The 20,000-nt window shown below is 45.9% G+C and overlaps 1 protein-coding gene across 1 annotated transcript in view; it reads left to right on the top strand.

Annotated features, from left to right (window-relative positions):
- The window catches only part of LOC115138371 (myelin transcription factor 1-like protein), an 86,917-nt gene that overhangs the window by 1,608 nt on the left and 65,309 nt on the right, over positions 1 to 20,000 (top strand). Inside the window, exons 2-4 of the mRNA XM_029675164.2 lie at positions 2,393 to 2,438; positions 3,282 to 3,315; positions 9,565 to 9,627. Of these exons, the coding sequence (XP_029531024.1) occupies positions 2,393 to 2,438; positions 3,282 to 3,315; positions 9,565 to 9,627 (143 nt within the window). The remainder of the gene's footprint in view (positions 1 to 2,392; positions 2,439 to 3,281; positions 3,316 to 9,564; positions 9,628 to 20,000) is intronic.

The following is a 20,000-nucleotide window of genomic DNA, read 5'->3' as shown; positions in this document are numbered from 1 at the left end:
GCCACACGGATTGATAACTTCTTGTTATTTTCCCCTGAGGTAGGATTTCCTCTTATTACCATGGAAACCCCTGCGCCGCTCCACAGAAATATCATTTCAGGCTCTCCTCTTCCACCCCCCCCCCCAAAAAAAAACACCCTGCCGTTCACACTAATAAGATTTACTAGGTACCGTTGGCTTTGATCATTTTATTTTCCCCGTTTGAAACATTTATGGCCAGCATTAAAAAAAAAACACGACGGCTTCCACCATTAGGACTGAAGGCTTCAGTGGCACTTTAATAAATCATGGAGCATTAAAGAGACATCCAAACTCGGCTAGCCTGTGATAGTCCACAACTCAGCGAGCGTTCATATCTTCAGTAACATCTGGGAATAACAGAATGCGCCCCTTCTTTCAACTCATCAACGGTTAATTCTCCTCTGACCAGTCGGGATCCACTTTTACTGTGAGATGATGGCTTTAGTGTGGGAGACATTGTGGAGTGGGAGTGATGTGATATCTGTGAGATTAAAAAGAGGATTTACAGATGAGACATTGATTTGAGAGGCATGCAGAACATTGTGTACACAGTGAATAATGTGGTCTAGCGGAATATGGGAGGGATTATAATTATACTCTATATATATATATATATATATGACTTTGTTTGAGGAATGTGCCAAATGGTATAAAGCAGAGATGACACCTTTAGGTAGAAAGTAGTATAGGTGCCCTTTAATGGAGAAGTGTGACTGTGTTGGCGAACGATGGAACGTCATAATCCGTACACAAATATGGACCAGAAGAAGAACCAATGCAATTATGCATTTGTTTTCACAGTACATTTGCATACATATTTCAAAGCACCATGAAGGAAAGGTTTGGGTGACAGTAGCACCTGGCAAAATCTACACTTCTTAATCCTTTTAAAGAGAGAATAAATGCAATTTCACAGTGTCAGAAACAGTGAAGCTTTGGTACCAGGCAATTACTGTCGGGATAAATTGGGGTGTAGGTGTCTCAGTGTGTGTTTATAAGAGAGAGTGACAGACGGGCGGACGGACTGGTGGACCGACGGGCAGACTGGTGGACCGACGGGCGGGCGGACAGACTGGTGGACCGACGGGCGGGCGGGCAGACTGGTGGACGAACGGGCGGGCGGACAGACTGGTGAACCGACGGGCGGGCGGGCAGACTGGTGGACCGACGGGCGGGCGGGCAGACTGGTGGACCGACGGGCGGGCGGACAGACTGGTGGACCGACGGGCGGGCAGACTGGTGGACCGACGAGCGGGCGGGCAGACTGGTGGACCAACGGGCGGGCGGGCAGACTGGTGAACCGACGGGCGGGCAGCCTGGTGGACCGGCAGGCGGGCGGGCAGGCTGGTGAACCAACGGGCGGGCGGGCAGACTGGTGGACCGACGGGCGGGCGGGCGGGCAGACTGGTGGACCGGCGGGCGGGCGGACAGACTGGTGGACCGACGGGCGGGCAGACTGGTGGACCGACGAGTGGGCGGGCAGACTGGTGGACCAACGGGCGGGCAGGTAGACTGGTGGACCGGCGGGCGGGCAGGCAGACTGGTGGACCGGCGGGCGGGCGGGCAGACTGGTGAACTGACGGGCGGGCAGACTGGTGGACCGGCAGGCGGGGGGCAGACTGGTGAACCGACGGGCGGGCGGGCAGACTGGTGGACCGACGGGCGGGCGGGCGGGCAGACTGGTTGACCGACGGGCAGACGGGCAGACTGGTGGACCGACGGGTGGGCGGGCGGGCAGACTGGTGGACCGGCGGGTGGGCGGGCGGGCAGACTGGTGGACCGACGAGCGGGCGGGCAGACTGGTGGACCAACGGGCGGGCGGGTAGACTGGTGGACCGGCGGGCGGGCAGGCAGACTGGTGGACCGGCGGGCGGGCAGACTGGTGAACCGACGGGCGGGCAGACTGGTGGACCGGCAGGCGGGCGGGCAGACTGGTGGACCAACGGGCGGGCGGGCAGACTGGTGGACCGGCGGGTGGGCGGGCAGGCTGGTGGACCGGCGGGTGGGCGGGCAGGCAGACTGGTGGACCGGCGGGTGGGCAGACTGGTGGACCGGCAGGCGGGCGGGCGGGCGGGTGGGCAGACTGGTGGACCGGCGGGCGGGCGGGCAGACTGGTGGACCGGCGGGCGGGCGGGCAGACTGGTGGACCGACGAGCGGGCGGGCGGGCAGACTGGTGGAGCGGCGGGCGGGCGGGTGGGCAGACTGGTGGACCGGCGGGCGGGCGGGCAGGTGGGCAGACTGGTGGACCGACGGGCAGGCGGGCAGACAGACAGACAGACCCAGGTCCCGGGCCACCAAAGCCACTCTTCTCTTGGCACAGGCCCTGGCAGGGCTTCTATCTCTGACTATCTGTTTGTGTCTCCTCTGCAGATGGAGGTGAATGCAGACGAGAAGCGCCATCGCACACGCTCAAAAGGTAACCGAGGTGCGTCTGCACTCTCCTCAAATCACTGCAGGCGCCATTCAGGGTGACCTTACCCCAACCCACAAGCACACAAACACACACAAATACACACACACAGCTCTCTCACTCACTGCTTCACTCTTCTCTTCACACTGTCTCTCACCTCACAAGCCATCCTATATGAGACACTCTTGAATTCACAATTCTCCAGGCAGTCTATCCAGCCAATTACATCGTGTTATTGTGCCTGCCTCCATTGAATATGGTTGTCACTGTTTTTAACCTTGATGAAAGCATGCTTTTAAGATATAGGGATTACTCTTTTTCTTTCGCATCCCCTCACTCATTATTTTCTCCCCATCCCTCTCTGCCTTCCCTCTCTTACTCCTCTCTCCCCTCTCTCTCCCCTCTCTCTCTCCCCTCCTCTCTACCCTCCCTCTCTCTCCTCTCTCTCCCCTCTCTCTCCCCTCCCTCTCTACCCTCCCTCTCTCTCCTCTCTCTCCCCTCTCTCTCTCCCCTCTCTCTCTCCCCTCCCTCCCTCTCCTCTCTCCCCTCCCTCCCTCTCCTCTCTCCCCTCCCTCCCTCTCCTCTCTCTCTCCCATCTCTCTCTCCCCTCCCTCTCTACCCTCCCTCTCTCTCCTCTCTCTTCCTCTCTCTCTCCCCTCCCTCTTTCCCCATCCCTCTCCCCTCCCTCTTTCCCCTCTCTCTCTCCTCTCTCGCTCTCCCCTCTCTCTCCCCTCCTTCTTTCCCCGTCCCCTCTCGCCCCTCTCACTCATCTCTCTCTCTCTTCCCTCTCTCTCTCTCCCCTCCCTCTTTCCCCATCCCTTTCTCTTTCTCTCTGCCTGTATTTCTCAGTGCCTGTGGAACCAGCGATACCAGAGCTGTTCAGGTCAGTATTACTGTTAAACATTGTCCCTGTTCCCCTGCCTTTCCAGCTAACCCCCATGTGTGTGAGTGAAAGAGGGAGGGAGGTAGAGAGGGGGAGGGAGAGGCTGAGAGATGAAAGGCCACGAGGGCCGATAATGGCTGTGGAGTACTCCCAGCCTCTCAGTGTGCAGCGAGAGACGAGCACTACAATCACCTCTTCAGACAGGAGGACGACGCCATTTACTCTGCATGCTACTTCCTCTCTCTTTTATTCTCATCTCTCACTTTCTCTCCTTTATTCACTCTGTATCTCACTTCATCTGTACCAGTCACTCTCTCGCTCTTTTCTCTCTAACTCTCTTCCTTTCTGTCTCGCTATCCCGTTTCTCCATTTTTTTCTCTATCTATCCTGACAAACCCTATTGCCAGTAAATAATTAAAATCGAAGTTCTCTTTGATCAAATCTAACTTATTAAAACCCACTGCAAACTCCATCGTTAGCCTGTACTGACAGGTGGTTAGACATGTCAGTACAGTGGGCATAAGATGATCCTGAATTGACCCCTGTGTGTTGTCCCTGCCAACTAAGTTCATTGAATTGCATGTACTAGACACACAGGGGTACGAGCAATACCGTCGGGTGTACGCCAACGGGGTTATACTTTTGGGTGAGGTTTTTTTCTCACCTGAGTAGCCTTGATTCACTTCCAAAAATAAAATTAAACCATCTAGTGTTCAGCGAAATAACAACACAATGTCAAATACAGGTAGTCAAATACAGGTAGTCAAATGCAGGTAGTCAAATACAGGTAGTCAAATACAGGTAGTCAAATGCAGGTAGTCAAATCCAGGTAGTCAAATGCAAGTAGTCAAATACAGGTAGTCAAATCCAGGTAGTCAAATCCAGGTAGTCAAATGCAGGTAGTCAAATACAGGTAGTCAAATCCAGGTAGTCAAATGCAGGTAGTCAAATGCAGGTAGCCAAATCCAGGTAGTCAAATACAGGTAGTCAAATGCAGGTTGTCAAATCCAGGTAGTCAAATGCAGGTAGTCAAATCCAGGTAGTCGAATGCAGGTAGTCAAATCCAGGTAGTTAAATCCAGGTAGTCAAATACAGGTAGTCAAATGCAGGTAGTCAAATCCAGGTAGCCAAATACAGGTAGTCAAATACACGTAGTCAAATCCAGGTAGCCAAATCCAGGTAGTCAAATCCAGGTAGTCAAATACAGGCAGTCAAATCCAGGTAGTCAAATACAGGTAGTCAAATGCAGGTAGCCAAATACAGGTAGTCAAATCCAGGTAGTCAAATCCAGGTAGTCAAATACAGGTAGTCAAATACAGGTAGCCAAATACAGGTAGTCAAATACAGGTAGTCAAATCCGGGTAGTCAAATACAGGTAGTCAAATACAGGTAGCCAAATACAGGTAGTCAAATACAGGTAGCCAAATACAGGTAGTCAAATACAGGTAGCCAAATACAGGTAGTCAAATACAGGTAGCCAAATACAGGTAGCCAAATACAGGTAGTCAAATACAGGTAGCCTTACATTAAGCGTTTCTCTCTTGCGGGAATTCCACTAAGCCACACGAAGCTGCTGCTCATTCCTTTTGCTCGAAAATGGATAAATGGTTAAAAGAAAGTAAGGCCCATGTTCATAGAGACACGTACCAGCTCTACCTGCACCCGTCCACGACACAAGTTGTTCTGCTTACACGTGCACATCCAATGCTAGCATCAATAATTCTACATTCATTGTTAGCCCAGCTAGCATGGACACTGACAGTGGTGAATCTGATGCAGCCGAAGATCTACTGCCTCCTTACCTGGGAAAGCACCGAACAACAGACAGGGACGTTGGATCACCGAAGAGGCCAAATATGATGAGGACTACATTGATTTGGGGTTCACTTATATTGGGAGTAGTGCCTTTCCTGATATCATAAATAGGACTGGTGGAGTTATGTCACACATGCAGCTAACACAGACATATGAACATTTCTGCTCTACCCAAAATTACAACCAATTAATTGCAGCATTACCACAAAAATGGAAGAGGCAAGTAGAAGGGGAAAAAAGTCAGGAACTTGTATGTCGGCCCTGTATTAAAGAACAAAAATGGTTAAAGAAAAGTGTGATAAATAAAAACATATACCAATTTCATTTAAGGACCAAAAAACTGACAGCTGTGCCATATAAATTGCAAAATAGTTGGGAAGATATTTTTGATGTATCCATTCCATGACACTTGGTTTATGAATTGATATGCCAAACAACGCCGGATTCAAACTTCACATTTTTCAATATAAATTACTATACAAAATTCTTGCAGCTAATAGAATGTTATATATATGGGGGTTACAATCTTCCCAGCTCTGCAGATTTTGCTGTGAGGAGGCAGAGTCATTAGATCATTTATTTTGGTACTGTCCATATGTAGCTCATTTTTGGTCACAGGTCCAGGAATGGCTGAAGAATTGCAACATTTGCCTAGAACTAACGCTGCAGATAGCAATACTGGATGATTTGAAAATCCATAGTCAATCAATCAATAATATAATAATTATTTTAGCAAAAATGTTTATTTTTAATTTACAATCTGTAGAAGCTATGAGAATAGGAAGGTTCAATTATTTTGTGAAGCATCACAGCACAGTTGAAAAATATATGGCAAGTAGGAGTCAGAAATGGATGATGTTGAGAGACAGATGGGAGGGGTTGAGTGGAGCTGAAGGGTGGGACTAATAACAAGATAAACAATGTAGGGCATAAGGGATCTGTAGAATGTATATAGGTTCGGAGCTTTTGTGAAATAGCATAGTTACAAATAGAAATCATCGAACTGGATGGACATCAGAAATAGAGGAAGGACTAAGAACAAACAAGAGAGAACTATTGTAAAGTAGACTGTGTCTGTAGAATGTGTATAAGATGTATGGATTGAAGGTAGAAGCAGAAGTGTTTATTAGTTTACTCCAATTGGGGGATCGGCGGTAGGTTTTGCGGGGAATAACAATAAAGGTATATTCTTTAAAAAAAGATGTATGTCCATATAGGTATGTGTATGTATATATGTGTATATATATGCATGCGTGTATGGATATATATATTTACCCCAAAAATATGGGGGATTGGAAATGATGCAGACAATTACATCGGAAGCAACATTCTTTCCGCAATATTAAGCTGATCCACCCTCCAAAAAAAAAAAAAAAAGTAATTCTACATTCATTGTTAGCCCAGCTAGCATGGACACTGACAGTTGTGAACCTGATGCAGCCGAAGAGCTACTGCCTCCTTACCTGGGAAAGCACCGCACAACAGACCGGGACGTTGGACCATCGAAGAGGCCAAATATGATGAGGACTACATTGATTTGGGGTTCACTTATATTGGGATTAGTGCCTTTCCTCAGCCACAGTGTGTTATATGTGCAAAAGTACTATCTCACAACTCGCTGAAACCTTCACTCTTGCGCAGATATTTTGAAACAAAAAATATCAATTTGAAAAATAAGCCACAGGAGTTTTTTGAGTGAGAATTAAGACAACTTTCAAGTAGTAAGACATGTATAAAAGCAACAGATACCATTAATAAGAAGGGGCTAGAAGCATCTTATATGGGTAGCTAGCGAGTAGCTAGGACAGCAAGCTCCATACTATTGTGGAGGACTTCATTCTTCCTGCTAGGACAATAGCTTGCTTTTCCCTCAGCATGGCTGAGACAATGCTGAGGGGAAAGGCCCAAAAAACTATACAGACAATGACTTCATCAAATAGCACTGTTTCACAACGCATCAATGACATGGCAGGAGACATTTTGAAACAATTACTGCTTCGCATACAAGCCAGTGAATTCTATGCATGACTTTCTCACACGACTGGCTTATCTGGGTGATGGCATACTGGCCTATCTGGGTGATGGCATACTGGCCTATCTGGGTGATGGCATACTGGCCTATCTGGCCTGGCATACCTCCTGGTATATGTCCGATACGTTTATGGGGGGGGGTCAATTAAGGAAGACATCCTTTTCTGCAAACCACTGTTAACCACGACAACAGGAGACTGTATTTTTAAAGTACTGGACAGCTTTGTGACATCAAATGGACTTTGATGTTCAAGATATGTTTATCTGTAATGATGGCGCAAAAGCCATGACAGGGAGACATAGTGGAGTGGTAACGAGCTTAAAGTTTTCTTCACTGTAATTTTCACTTGTCTGACACAAACAACTGGATTCGTTATCCCTTTCATGCCCTGCCTCCAGTCCACTTACCGATATCTGAACAAGAGAGCCTCATCGAAATTGCAACAAGTGGTTCTGTGAAAATTGAATTGAATCAGAAGCCACTGACATATTTCTGGATAGGGCTGCACTCAGAGTATCCTGCCTTGGCAAATCGCACTGTTAAGATGCCGTTTGAAACCACGTACCTATGTGAGAGTGGACTCTCTGCCCTCACTCACGTGAAAAATAAACACAGGCACAGACTGTGTGTGGAAAATGATTTAAGACTGAGACTCTCTCCAATACAACTCAACATTGCAGAGTTCTGTGCATCCTTTCAAGCACACCCTTCTCATTAACCTGTGGTGAGTTATTCACAATTTTCGATGAGTAAATAAAGTTTTATATGTAAGATGGTTAAATAAAGAGTCAAATTATTGATTATTATTATATTATAATTTGTGCCCTGGTCCTATAAGAGCTCTTTGTCACTTGCCACGAGCCGGGTTGTGACAAAAACTCACACTCATTCTTATGTTTAATAAATGTATTATATAGTGTGTATGTGGCAGACTTACAAGGATGGCAAAAAACAACATTTGAGAGTGAGCTGACCCTGGTGCTAGAGGGGGTACAGCTGACCCTGGTGCTAGAGGGGGTACGCAGCTGGAGGTTGAATGTTTGAAGGGGTTCGGGACTGTAAAAAGTTTGGGAACCACTGATCTAGACCATGAAACCTATTGATGGGATCAGCCCACTGCACCTCCCTGCACCGATGATGGACAACCTTACTGTGGTGCTCCAGTTATCCACTAAGAGTTCTCATGTATGTCTTTTATTTGGACATTTAATCCTGGTTCAAAGATACTTTTAGACTTTCATCCATGGGTTTAATTAAGTCCTTTACAGGCTGGGATAAGTTTTTTTGAGACATAACATTCTGGACCCACCTATCAATACATAATATCCCACCTGGACACATACAGTATTGCTTTCTGATTTCCAAAGACAGTGTGGCTCCCCATCTCTACCTTTCTCTTCCCCCTCTTTTCTTTCTTTCTCTCTCTCTCTCTCTCTCTCTCTCTCTCTCTCTCTCTCTCTCTCTCTCTCTCTCTCTCTCTTTCCTTTCTCCACCGCTGCCTGCAGATAGCAATTAGTCAGCGGATCGATGGCCAGCCTATCTCCAGGCCGAGGCGTCCATAATGCCGATAATGCCGCTCGATGGCGTCGCTCCCCAGAGAGCGGATAGTCATCAGGGCAAATACGCTTGACTTTCCGTGACGGTTCTGTCTGGTCTGGTCTGGGCAGATATGCCACTGTGATACTGGAGAGGGTTATGATGGTTATGATGAGGATTAGGCTAAAATGAGAGGAGGGGCTAGGTGAGGGAGTAAGACCAGATTGGAGTGTGAATTACCATAACAGTGCATACTGTACATATAGGAGTACAATAAGAGTGCATTGTGTGTAAAGGTAGAAATGTTATATGATTTCAAAGGAGGCGGAACATCCAATAAAAGTGTGGAGAAGAAAACAGAAACTGAACAGCATGGACAGATAGAACAAGGGAAGAGTGGATAATTATGAGTTATGTGCATACTCAGTGTAGAGAATGGTGTGCTGTGTGCATACTCTGTGTTGAGAATGGGGAGATGTGTGCATACTCAGTGTAGAGAATGGGGAGATGTGTGCATACTCCGTGTGGAGAATGGGGAGATGTGTGCATACTCCGTGTGGAGAATGGGGAGATGTGTGCATACTCCGTGTGGAGAATGGGGAGATGTGTGCATACTCGGTGTGGAGAATGGTGAGCTGTGTGCATACTCCGTGTGGAGAATGGGGAGATGTGTGCATACTCGGTGTGGAGATTGGTGAGCTGTGTGCATACTCGGTGTGGAGAATGGTGAGCTGTGTGCATACTCCGTGTGGAGAATGGGGAGATGTGTGCATACTCGGTGTGGAGAACGGTGAGCTGTGTGCATACTCAATGTGGAGAATGGTGAGTTACGTGCATACTCAGTGTGTTCTTCTGTTTCATCGCAGCTGTCCTACACAAGGCTGTGATGGAAGTGGACATGTCAGCGGCAAATATGCAAGACATCGAAGGTAAAACGATCTCCTTTTGGTCTTATTTCAGTAACGGATTAACCATTCTTTCCACTTTTACTGTACACTAATGATTTCCATTTTGTTTTTACTGGTATATCCTTTATTGAAACGCATTCCGATAGCCTACCATAATTGTTTCCCCTCAGCCAGGTTTGATGGGCAGGTTACTGCACTAATATGTATTCCCATCCCTTTGTCATTTGCATATGTACAGTGGGATATGCTAATCATGTTTTCTAGTGCATAAGCTCTCCATAAAGCTATTCATAAACAAGCACTCAAAATGGAAGGCTCTCTCTCCTCTCTAAAGGACATGCCTGTGTTCTATTCCTTCCCCTTTGTTCTAAAATACCAGGCTCATTGTGAACTAATCCCACTTTCCCAGTCAGACAAAGAGGGGGTTGCTGCCTTACATAACCGGAACCAGACACGTTGGGCGTCTCCTAGATACGCTGTCAAAAGAATTGGTAGAATCCCCTCTTTTCAGATAAAGTCTGTGACTATTGTGTTTATATTATGTGTGTCACAGGAGGTTGGTGACACCTTCATTGGGGCGGACAGGTCCGTCGCAATGGCCGGAGCGGAATTAGTGGAACGGTATCAAATACATCAAACACATGGTCTCCAGGTGTTTGATGCCATTCCATGTCTCCCGTTCCAGCCGTTATTATGAGCCGTCCTCCCCTCAGCGGCTTTCGCCGACGTGTATACTCACTTGTGGTTCTCATGTGTGGGTACCATATCACCACAAACACTATGTTAATCCTTATGACATCACATGCGTCAGACCCGTTCAGACTCGTCTCTTAAACAGAGCGCTTGTGTTTGTCTCTTACTAAATACAGGCAGAGCCGTTCTCTCTCCGTCAGCTCCTCTTGAGCTGAAATGTTCAGAACAGTTGAGGAAGGTGGATCATTGCTAAACCTTAGGTAAGCCCGATGAAAACCCTTTGAGGTCCAACTAGTTGCTGATAAAACAAAGCATTCATTGCGTGGGTATTCATCAACTTTCCTTGTGGAATCGTTGTACCCTGCAACTGTGGACAGTTTTGGATGTGCATACTGTTCTTTTGAACTGTCTATAGCTACCTGTTCTAACTCCATCTCTGTTAAGACATAGGTTTTCTCTGTCCTCTGGTTGGTGGAATGAGAGAGGCTAGTAGTTCTAGTGGAAGCTTTAATCGCCAGTGTCAGAGCTGGAACATGGCCGTCCAAGACATTATCCAGTTAATTTAACATTTTAATTATTCAAAATCATTGTAGAATGTGATGACCGTGTCGGTGAATCGGGAACTAAACTAAGTCACGCACGTGTGCACACGCACACACACACGCACGTACACACACACACACACACACACACACACACACACACACACACACACACACACACACACACACACACACACACACACACACACACTAGCTTTCCCACAGAAATCTCCCATCCTGATCACGTGCAAGGCTTTCCAGTGTTATAATTACTTGCCCTTGTCTGGATGGGGTCATTACTTAAACCCCCTCAGAGGCTGGCGGTCCTCTGGCTTAGGTCTTGCCGCCATCTTGGACGTCAGCACAGTTGATAGACAGCAGCGCTCTGTACCGTATGTATCTTTATAGCGAGAGAGAAGAGAGAGGACGGACAGTATGGAGAAGGCTGCATAGCCATGCACTATTTCCCATCTCTGTTTTCGCTCTCTTTTTCTTTCTCTTTCTTTCTCTCTCACACACAAAGAGGAGACAAAGAAACACTCCTCCTCTTAGTGTGACGTGTCCATCCCACCAGCCAGTGCTTTGCTTTGCTCAGCGGATAATTGAAGATAAATAAAACAAACGAGAGGCTCAATCCATCAGCATGCCTGGCTAAGACTGCCTTGCTCAAATACTCTCTCTCTCTTTCTCTCTCTCTCTCTCTCTCTCCTCCTTTCTCTCCCGCCCATCTTCCTTCCTTCCTCTCTCTCTCTCTCTCTCTGTCTCTGTCTCTCTCCACCTCCCCCTCTCTGCCCCCTCTCCCTTACTCTCATTCTCTCTCACGCTCGGCCATCTCCGGCAGCTAAATTCTCCTTCAGATGGTTCCGTGCTCATTTGCATACTTATCAAAGTGTTTTGACTATCCGACAGAAGCTCTAAGAAGGTGGGATCATTAATATGTTAATTAGTCCCTCTCTCCGCTCTCTGCACGGCGTGCCAGCGATATCCTCTTTCCTCTCCAGCCTAGCCGCGCTGCAATTCACAAAGCCTTAGAACGCATGCCGCAGACCCAGAAATACCATAACATAAGACTGTTCACACCCTGGCAGATGGTTCCATGCAGTCCCAGTAAACCACAGTCTCTGTTTGTCTGTAGCATATGATTTAATTGTATTATCGTGTCAGGCATCTTCAGGATGTCCATTGTATTTACTGTAGCAAAATAAGATAATCATGTCTATACATACAGTGCCTTCGGAAAGTATTCAGTTCCCTTGACTTTTTCCACATTTAGTTACCTTTCAGCCTTATTCTAAAAGGGATCAAATAAAACATTTCCTCAGCAATCTACACACAATACCCCATAATGACAAAGCAAAAACAGGGTTTTAGAAATGTTTGCAAATGTATATATATGTATATTCATATATATATATATATTAAATATGTATAAAAAACTGAAATACCTTATTTACATAAGTATTCAGTCCCTTTGCACCTGACTCAAAATTGAGCTCAGGTGCATTCTGTTTCCGTTGATTATCCTTGAGATGTTTCTACAACTTGATTGGAATACACCTGTGGTAAATTCAATTGATTGGACATGATTTGGAAAAGCACACACCTTTCTATATGAGGTCCCACAGTTGCACAGTGCATGTCAGAGCAAAAACCAAGAATGAGGTCGAAGGAATTGTGAGACAGGATTGTGTCGAGGCACAGATCTGGGGAAGGGTCCAAAAAATGTCTGCAGCATTGAAGGTCCCCAAGAGTACAATGGCCATCATTCTTAAAAGGAAGAAGTTTGAAACCAACAAAACTCTTCTTAGTGCTGGCCGTCCGGCCAAACTAAGCAATCTGGGGAGAAGGGCCTTGGTCAGGGAGGTGACCAAGAACCCAATGGTCACTCTGAGAGAGCTCCTGAGTTCCTCTGTGGAGATGGGAGAACCATCCAGAAGGACAACCATCTCTGCAGCACTCCACCAATCAGGCCTTTATGGTAAAGTGGCCAGACGGAAGCCACTCCTCAGTAAAAGGCACATGACAGCCCGCTTGTCTGATAAAACCAAGATTGAACTTTTTGGCCTGAATGCCAAGCATCACGTCTGGAGGAAACCTGGCACCATCCCTACAGTGAAGATTGTTGGTGGCAGCATCATGCTGTGGGGATGTTTTTCAGCGGCAGGGACTGGGAGACTAGTCAGGATATGAAAACCTGCTCTAGAATGCTCAGGACCTCAGACTGCGGCGAAGGTTCACCTTCCAACTGGACAATGTACCTAAGCACACAGTCAAGACAACGCTGGAGTGGCTTCGGTACAAGTCAGAGCCCGGACTTGAACCTGATCGAACATCTGTGGAGAGACCTGAAAATAGCTGTGCAGCGACACTCCCCATCCAACCTGACAGAGCTTGAGAGGATCTGCAGAGAAGAATGGGAGAAACTCCCCAAATACAGCTGTGCCAAGCTTGTAGCGTTATACCCAAGAAGACTCAAGGCTATATTCACTGCCAAAGGTGCTTCAACAAGGTACTGAGTAAAGGGTCTGAATACTTATGTACAAGTGATATTTTTGTTTTTTATGACATTTGCTCAAATAAAAAGTAAAATGTTTTTGCGTTGTCATCATGGGGTGTTGTGTGTTGATTGATGAGGGGGAAAAAAATGATTTCATCAATTTTAAAATAAGGCTGTAACGTAACAAAATGTGAAAAAAGTCAAGGGGTCTGAATACTTTCCGAATGGATGTATATATAAACATAAGTTCATACAGCAGTGAAAAACAATTGACAAAACAAAACAAAAATATTTCAAGTTTACAACTTATCTTGTCGAAGCTTCGGAGATAAAATTCGCAACCAAGAATAGTTATTTTCTAAATAGCCATTCAAATTTTTCTTCATATCTAATCAAGAATAGTTCCTGCTTTCTTTGCAACATTTTATTAAACAGTATAACTCTCAAATCATCATATAAAGTACAATGAAATAAAAATGGCAGTTCATTCTCGACCTGCCCTAAATCACAGACAGTCACGGGTGTCGTTGGAAGTAGACCAAAGCGCAGCGTGGTAAGCGTACATATTCCTTTTATTTGAAATGACGCCGACAAAACAATAAACAATACAAAACAACCGTGAAGCTACAGGCTATGTGCCACAAACAAAGACAACTTCCCACACAGAAAGGAGGTAAAAGGGCTGCCTAAGTATGGTTCCGAATCAGAGACAACGATAGACAGCTGTCCCTGATTGAGAACCATACCCGGCCAAAACATAGAAACACAAAATCATAGAAAACAAAACACAGAATGCCCACCCCAAATCACACCCTGACCAAACCAAATAGAGACATAAAAAGGCTCTCTAAGGTCAGGCCGTGACAACAGTACATAGTCGCTCTTCTTCATCTATGGTGTTGAACCTACCTACTTCAATTGCCAAAGGCAGTAGCCCGCTTAACAAGGCTAATCTGAAAACAAGACTCCCTAAATTGTATCAGCATATCGATTGCGCAACCAGGGCTGGTAAAACCTTGGATAATTGCTATTCTAACTTCCGCGACGCATATAAGGCACTCCCCCACCCTCCTTTCGGAAAAGCTGACCACGACTCTATTTTGTTGCTCCCTGCCTACAGACAGAGAATAAAACAAGAAGCTCCCGCACTCAGGTCTGGTCAACGCTGCTCCGACCAATCCAAATCCACGCTTCAAGACTGCTTCGGTCACGTGGACTGGGATATGTTCCGCATTGCTTCCAACAACATTGATGAATACGCTGATTCAGTGAGCGAGTTCATTAGAAAGTGCATTGATGATGTCGTTCCCATAGCAACGATTAAAACATTCCCAAACCAGAAACCGTGGATTGATGGCAGCATTCGCGTGAAACTGAAAGCGTGAACCACTGCTTAACCAGGGAAAGGTGACCGGAAACATGACCGAATACAAACAGTGTAGCTATTCCCGCCGCAAGGCAATCAAACAAGCTAAGCGTCAGTATAGAGACAAAGTAGAGTCACAATTCAACGGCTCAGACACAAGAGGTATGTGGCAGGGTCTACAGTCAATCACGGATTACAAAAAGAAAACCAGCCCTGTCACGGACCAGAATGTCTTGCTCCCAGGCAGACTAATTAACTTTTTTGCTCGCTTTGAGGACAATACAGTGCCACTGACACGGCTCGCAACCAAAACCTGCGGACTCTCCTTCGCTGCAGCCGACGTGAGTAAAACATTTAAACATGTTAACCCTCGCAAGGCTGCAGGCCCAGACGGCATCCCCAGCCGCTTCCTCAGAGCATGCATAGACCACCTAGCTGGTGTGTTTACGGACATATTCAATCAATCCTTATCCCAGTCTGCTGTTCCCACATGCTTCAAGAGGGCCACCATTGTCCCTGTTCCCAAGAAAGCTAAGGTAACTGAGCCAAACGACTACCGCCCCGTAGCACTCACTTCCGTCATCATGAAGTGCTTTGAGAGACTAGTCAAGGACCATATCACCTCCACCCTATCTGACACCCTAGACCCACTCCAATTTGCTTACCGCTCAATTAGGCCCACAGACGATGCAATCTCAACCACAATGCACACTGCCCTAACCCATCTGGACAAGAGGAATACCTATGTGAGAATGCTGTTCATCGACTACAGCTCAGCATTTAACACCATAGTACCCTCCAAGCTTGTCATCAAGCTCGAGACCCTGGGTCTCGATCCCGCCCTGTGCAACTGGGTACTGGACTTCCTGACGGGCCGCCCACAGGTGGTGAGGGTAGGTAACAACATCTCCACCCCGCTGATCCTCAACACTGGGGCCCCACAAGGGTGCGTTCTGAGCCCTCTCCTGTACTCCCTGTTCACCCACGACTGCGTGGCCATGCACGCTTCCAAATTCAATCATCAAGTTTGCGGACGACACTACAGTGGTAGGTTTGATTACCAACAACGACGAGACGGCCTACAGGGAGGAGGTGAGGGCCCTCGGAGTGTGGTGTCAGGAAAATAACCTCACACTCAACGTCAACAAAACAAGGAGATGATTGTGGACTTCAGGAAACAGCAGAGTGAGCACCCCCCTATCCACATCGATGGGACAGTAGTGGAGAGGGTAGTAAGTTTTAAGTTCCTCACGGACAAACTGAATTGGTCCACCCACACAGACAGCTTCATGAAGAAGGCGCAGCAGCGCCTCTACAACCTCAGAAGGCTGAAGAAATTTGGCTTGTCACCAAAAGCACAAAACTTCTACAGATGCACAATCGAGAGCATCCTGTCGGGCTGTATCACCGCCTGGTACGGCAACTGCTCCGCCCACAACCATAAGGCTCTCCAGAGGGTAGTGAGGTCTGCACAACGCATCACCGGGGGCAAACTACCTGCCCCCCAGGACACCTACACCACCCGATGTCACAGGAAGGCCATAAAGATCATCAAGGACAACAACCACTTGAGCCACTGCCTGTTCACCCCGCTATCATCCAGAAGGCGAGGTCAGTACAGGTGCATCAAAACAGGGACTGAGAGACTGAAAAACAGCTTCTATCTCAAGGCCATCAGACTGTTAAACAGCCACCACTAACATTGAGTGGCTGCTGCCAACACACTGACTCAACTCCAGCCACTTTAATAATGGGAATTGATGGAAATGTATGTAAAATATATCACTAGCCACTTTAAACAATGCTACTTAATATAATGTTTACATACCCTACATTACTCATCTCATATGTATATGCTGTACTCAATACCATCTACTGCATCTTGCCTATGCCGTTCTGTACCATCACTCATTCATATATCTTTATGTACATATTCTTTATCCCTTTACACTTGTGTGTATAAGGTAGTAGTTTTGGAATTGTTAGGTTAGATTACTCGTTGGTTATTACTGCATTGTCGGAACTAGAAGCACAAGCATTTCGCTGCACTCGCATTAACATCTGCTAACCATGTGTATGTGACAAATAAATTGGATTTGATTTTGATTTGATTTGATTTGGTTCTCAACTGGGCACAAAAGGACCTTTGGTCTCTAGTTAGGTGAGTGGTGACATAAGGTTCTGGATCGTAGCTGTTTCTGATATGGTTGTATGTTCTGAGTTTTGGTTTTAGCCATATGTCTGTTGACCATTTTTCTTTGTAGCTTAGGGTTAACTTGCACCAAGCTGTCTGTTTAAACTACTAGAATACAGCTCAGAAATCCAGGCATACCCCACAAAACATGCCACTAGAGGTCTCTTCACAGTCCCCAAGTCCAGGACAGACTATGGGAAGTGCACAGTACTACATAGACCCATGACTACATGGAACTCTATTCCACATCAGGTAACTGACGCAAGCAGTAGAATCCTCCTTTTAATTTGGGGAGGGGATTGTGAAGAGACACACACAGGCACAGGCACAATCATACACACACACATGATAACATACACAATATACATACGTACACATGGATTTTGTCTTGTAGATACAGTGGGGTAAAAAAGTACTTCGTCAGCCACCAATTGGACAGGTGTCTTTTATACTGATAACAAGTTCAAACAGGTGCCATTAATACAGGTAACGAGTGGAGGACAGAGGAGCCTCTTAAAGAAGAAGTTACAGGTCTGTGAGAGCCAGGAATCTTGCTTGTTTGTAGGTGACCAAATACTCTTTTTCCACCATAATTTGCAAATAAATTCATAAAAAATCCTACAATGTGGATTTTCTGGATTTTTTTTCTTCTAATTTTGTCTGTCATAGTTGAAGTGTACCTATGATGGAAATTACAGGCCTCTCTCATCTTTTTAAGTGGGAGAACATGCACAATTGGTGGCTGACTAAATACTTTTTGTAGTAGTGGCCTGAAGGCACACACTTAATGTGTTGTGAAATGTAACGTCATATTTTTAACATTTGTATATAACTGCCTTAACTTTTTAATTTCACCTTTATTTAACCAGGTAGACTAGTTGAGAACACCTTTATTTAAGCAGGTAGGCTAGTTGAGAACACCTTTATTTAACCAGGTAGGCTAGTTGAGAACAAGTTCTCATTTGCAACTGTGACCTGGCCAAGATAAAGCAAAGCATTGTGACACAGACAACAACACAGTGTTACACATGGAGTAAACAATAAACAAGCCAATGACACAAACAAGTCAATGACACAGTGGAGAAAAGAAAGTCTATATACAGTGTGTGCAAAAGGCATGAGGAGGTAGGCAATAAATAGGCCATAGAAGCGAATAATTCCAATTTAGCAGAATAACACCGGAGTGATAAATGAGCAGATGATGATGTGCAAGTAGAGATACTGGTGTGCAAAAGAGCAGAAAAGTAAATAAAATAAAAACAGTATGGGGATGAGGTAGGTAGATTGGGTGGACTATTTACAGATGGACTATGTACAGCTGCAGTGATCAGTTAGCTGCTCAGATAGTTGATGTTTAAAGTTGGTGAGGGAAATAAAAGTCTCCAACTTCAGCGATGTTTGCAATTTGTTCCAGTCACTGGCAGCAGAGAACTGGAAGGAAAGGCTGCCAAATGAGGTGTTGGCTTTGGGGATGAACAGTGAGATATACCTGCTGGAATGTGTGCTACGGGTGGGTGTTGTTATCGTGACCAGTGAACTGAGATAAGGCGGAGCTTTACCTAGCATAGACTTATAGATGACCTGGAGCCAGTGGTTCTGGCGACGAATATGTACCGAGGGCCAGCCGACTAGAGCATACAGGTCGCAGTGGTGGGTGGTATAAGGTGATTTGGTAACAAAACGGAGGGCACTGTGATAGACTGCATCCAGTTTGCTGAGTAGAGTGTTGGAAGCTATTTTGTAGATGACATCGCCGAAGTCGAGGATTATTAGGATAGTCACTTTTACTAGGGTAAGTTTGACGACGTGAGTGAAGGAGGCTTTGTTGCGAAATAGAAAGCCGATTCTAGATTTGATTTTGGATTGGAGATGTTTAATATGTGTCTGGAAGGAGAGTTTACAGATTAGCCAGACACCTAGGTATTTATAGTTGTCCACATAAGGTACGGTGGAATTCGAAATGGTCAGTGATCTGTTTATTAACTTGGCTTTCGAAGACTTTAGATAGGCAGGGCAGGATGGATATAGGTCTGTAACAGTTTGGGTCTAGGGTGTCACCCCCTTTGAAGAGGGGGATGACCACGGCAGCTTTTCAATCTTTAGGGATCTCTGACGATACGAAAGACTGGTAATAGGGGTTGCAACAATGGCGGCGGATAGTTTTAGAAAGAGAGGTTCCAGATTGTCTAGCCCAGCTCATTTGTACTGGTCCAGGTTTTGCAGGCTTGGGCAAGTATCTGTGGGGGGGCTGTTGGCCGGGTTTGGAGTAGCCAGGAGGAAGGCATGGTCAGCCGTTGGACTCCAGGAAGAGTAGCTGCGGCCTCAGCAGCAGCTAATGGGGATCCATAATGAATACAATTTCAAACTTGTGTTTGATCCTATTGGCATTGCATTGTAACTTGTTTCTAAATATGTGTTGTAGATCAGATTCCTTAAATATAGTCTCTGTGTATGAAATGACTGGGCTTCAATGGATCTCTATGTTATATAACTCCAGGGCCAGAGGTTTGTTCATGGAGCTGATCAAGTGTAATAATGTCATTCCAACAGATTTATCTTAAGGTGGAGGTTAATGGGGTAGGCATATTGGATGGCAATAACAGGCCCATGGCAGTATAGCTTGGCCAGCCATTTTAGATTAGTCAACTCTCATCAAGTCTCAACGCTGGTAGATAATTGGCTGGCTGGGGTTATTAAGACAGAGGGACTACTCTAACGCCTGGTGTGACTAAACATCACTAGACAATGTTCTATTAGACAAAGCATTAATATCTGATGCTGTTAACATGGCATCCAGGGATTTGATGGGAGTTCCTTTGCCACTACCCATAAGAAATCCAATCAAAATGGTATTTTCTTTTTTCTTCTATTTTCTAGAAAATATGTACTGTTTATTTTCCCTCTCTCTGTTTTCCTCTCTGTTTTCCTCAAAATTCATCACACGTTAATTATGTGTGAGAAAAAAACGAAGCAGGGTTTTTTTTATGGTGTGAACATGCCAAGGGGTCAAGGCAGGAAGTAGATCCCGCCCACTCAGGCCATACTTAATAATGACTCTCACTTTGAACCCACTTACTGTCTGGAAGGTTGATTGACAGATAG

The sequence above is a fragment of the Oncorhynchus nerka genome, linkage group LG12 (assembly GCF_034236695.1).
Source record: "Oncorhynchus nerka isolate Pitt River linkage group LG12, Oner_Uvic_2.0, whole genome shotgun sequence".
Classification (NCBI taxonomy): Eukaryota; Metazoa; Chordata; class Actinopteri; order Salmoniformes; family Salmonidae; genus Oncorhynchus; species Oncorhynchus nerka.
Note: the sequence above shows the minus strand (reverse complement) of the source record. Positions and strands in the feature narration are given on the sequence as shown.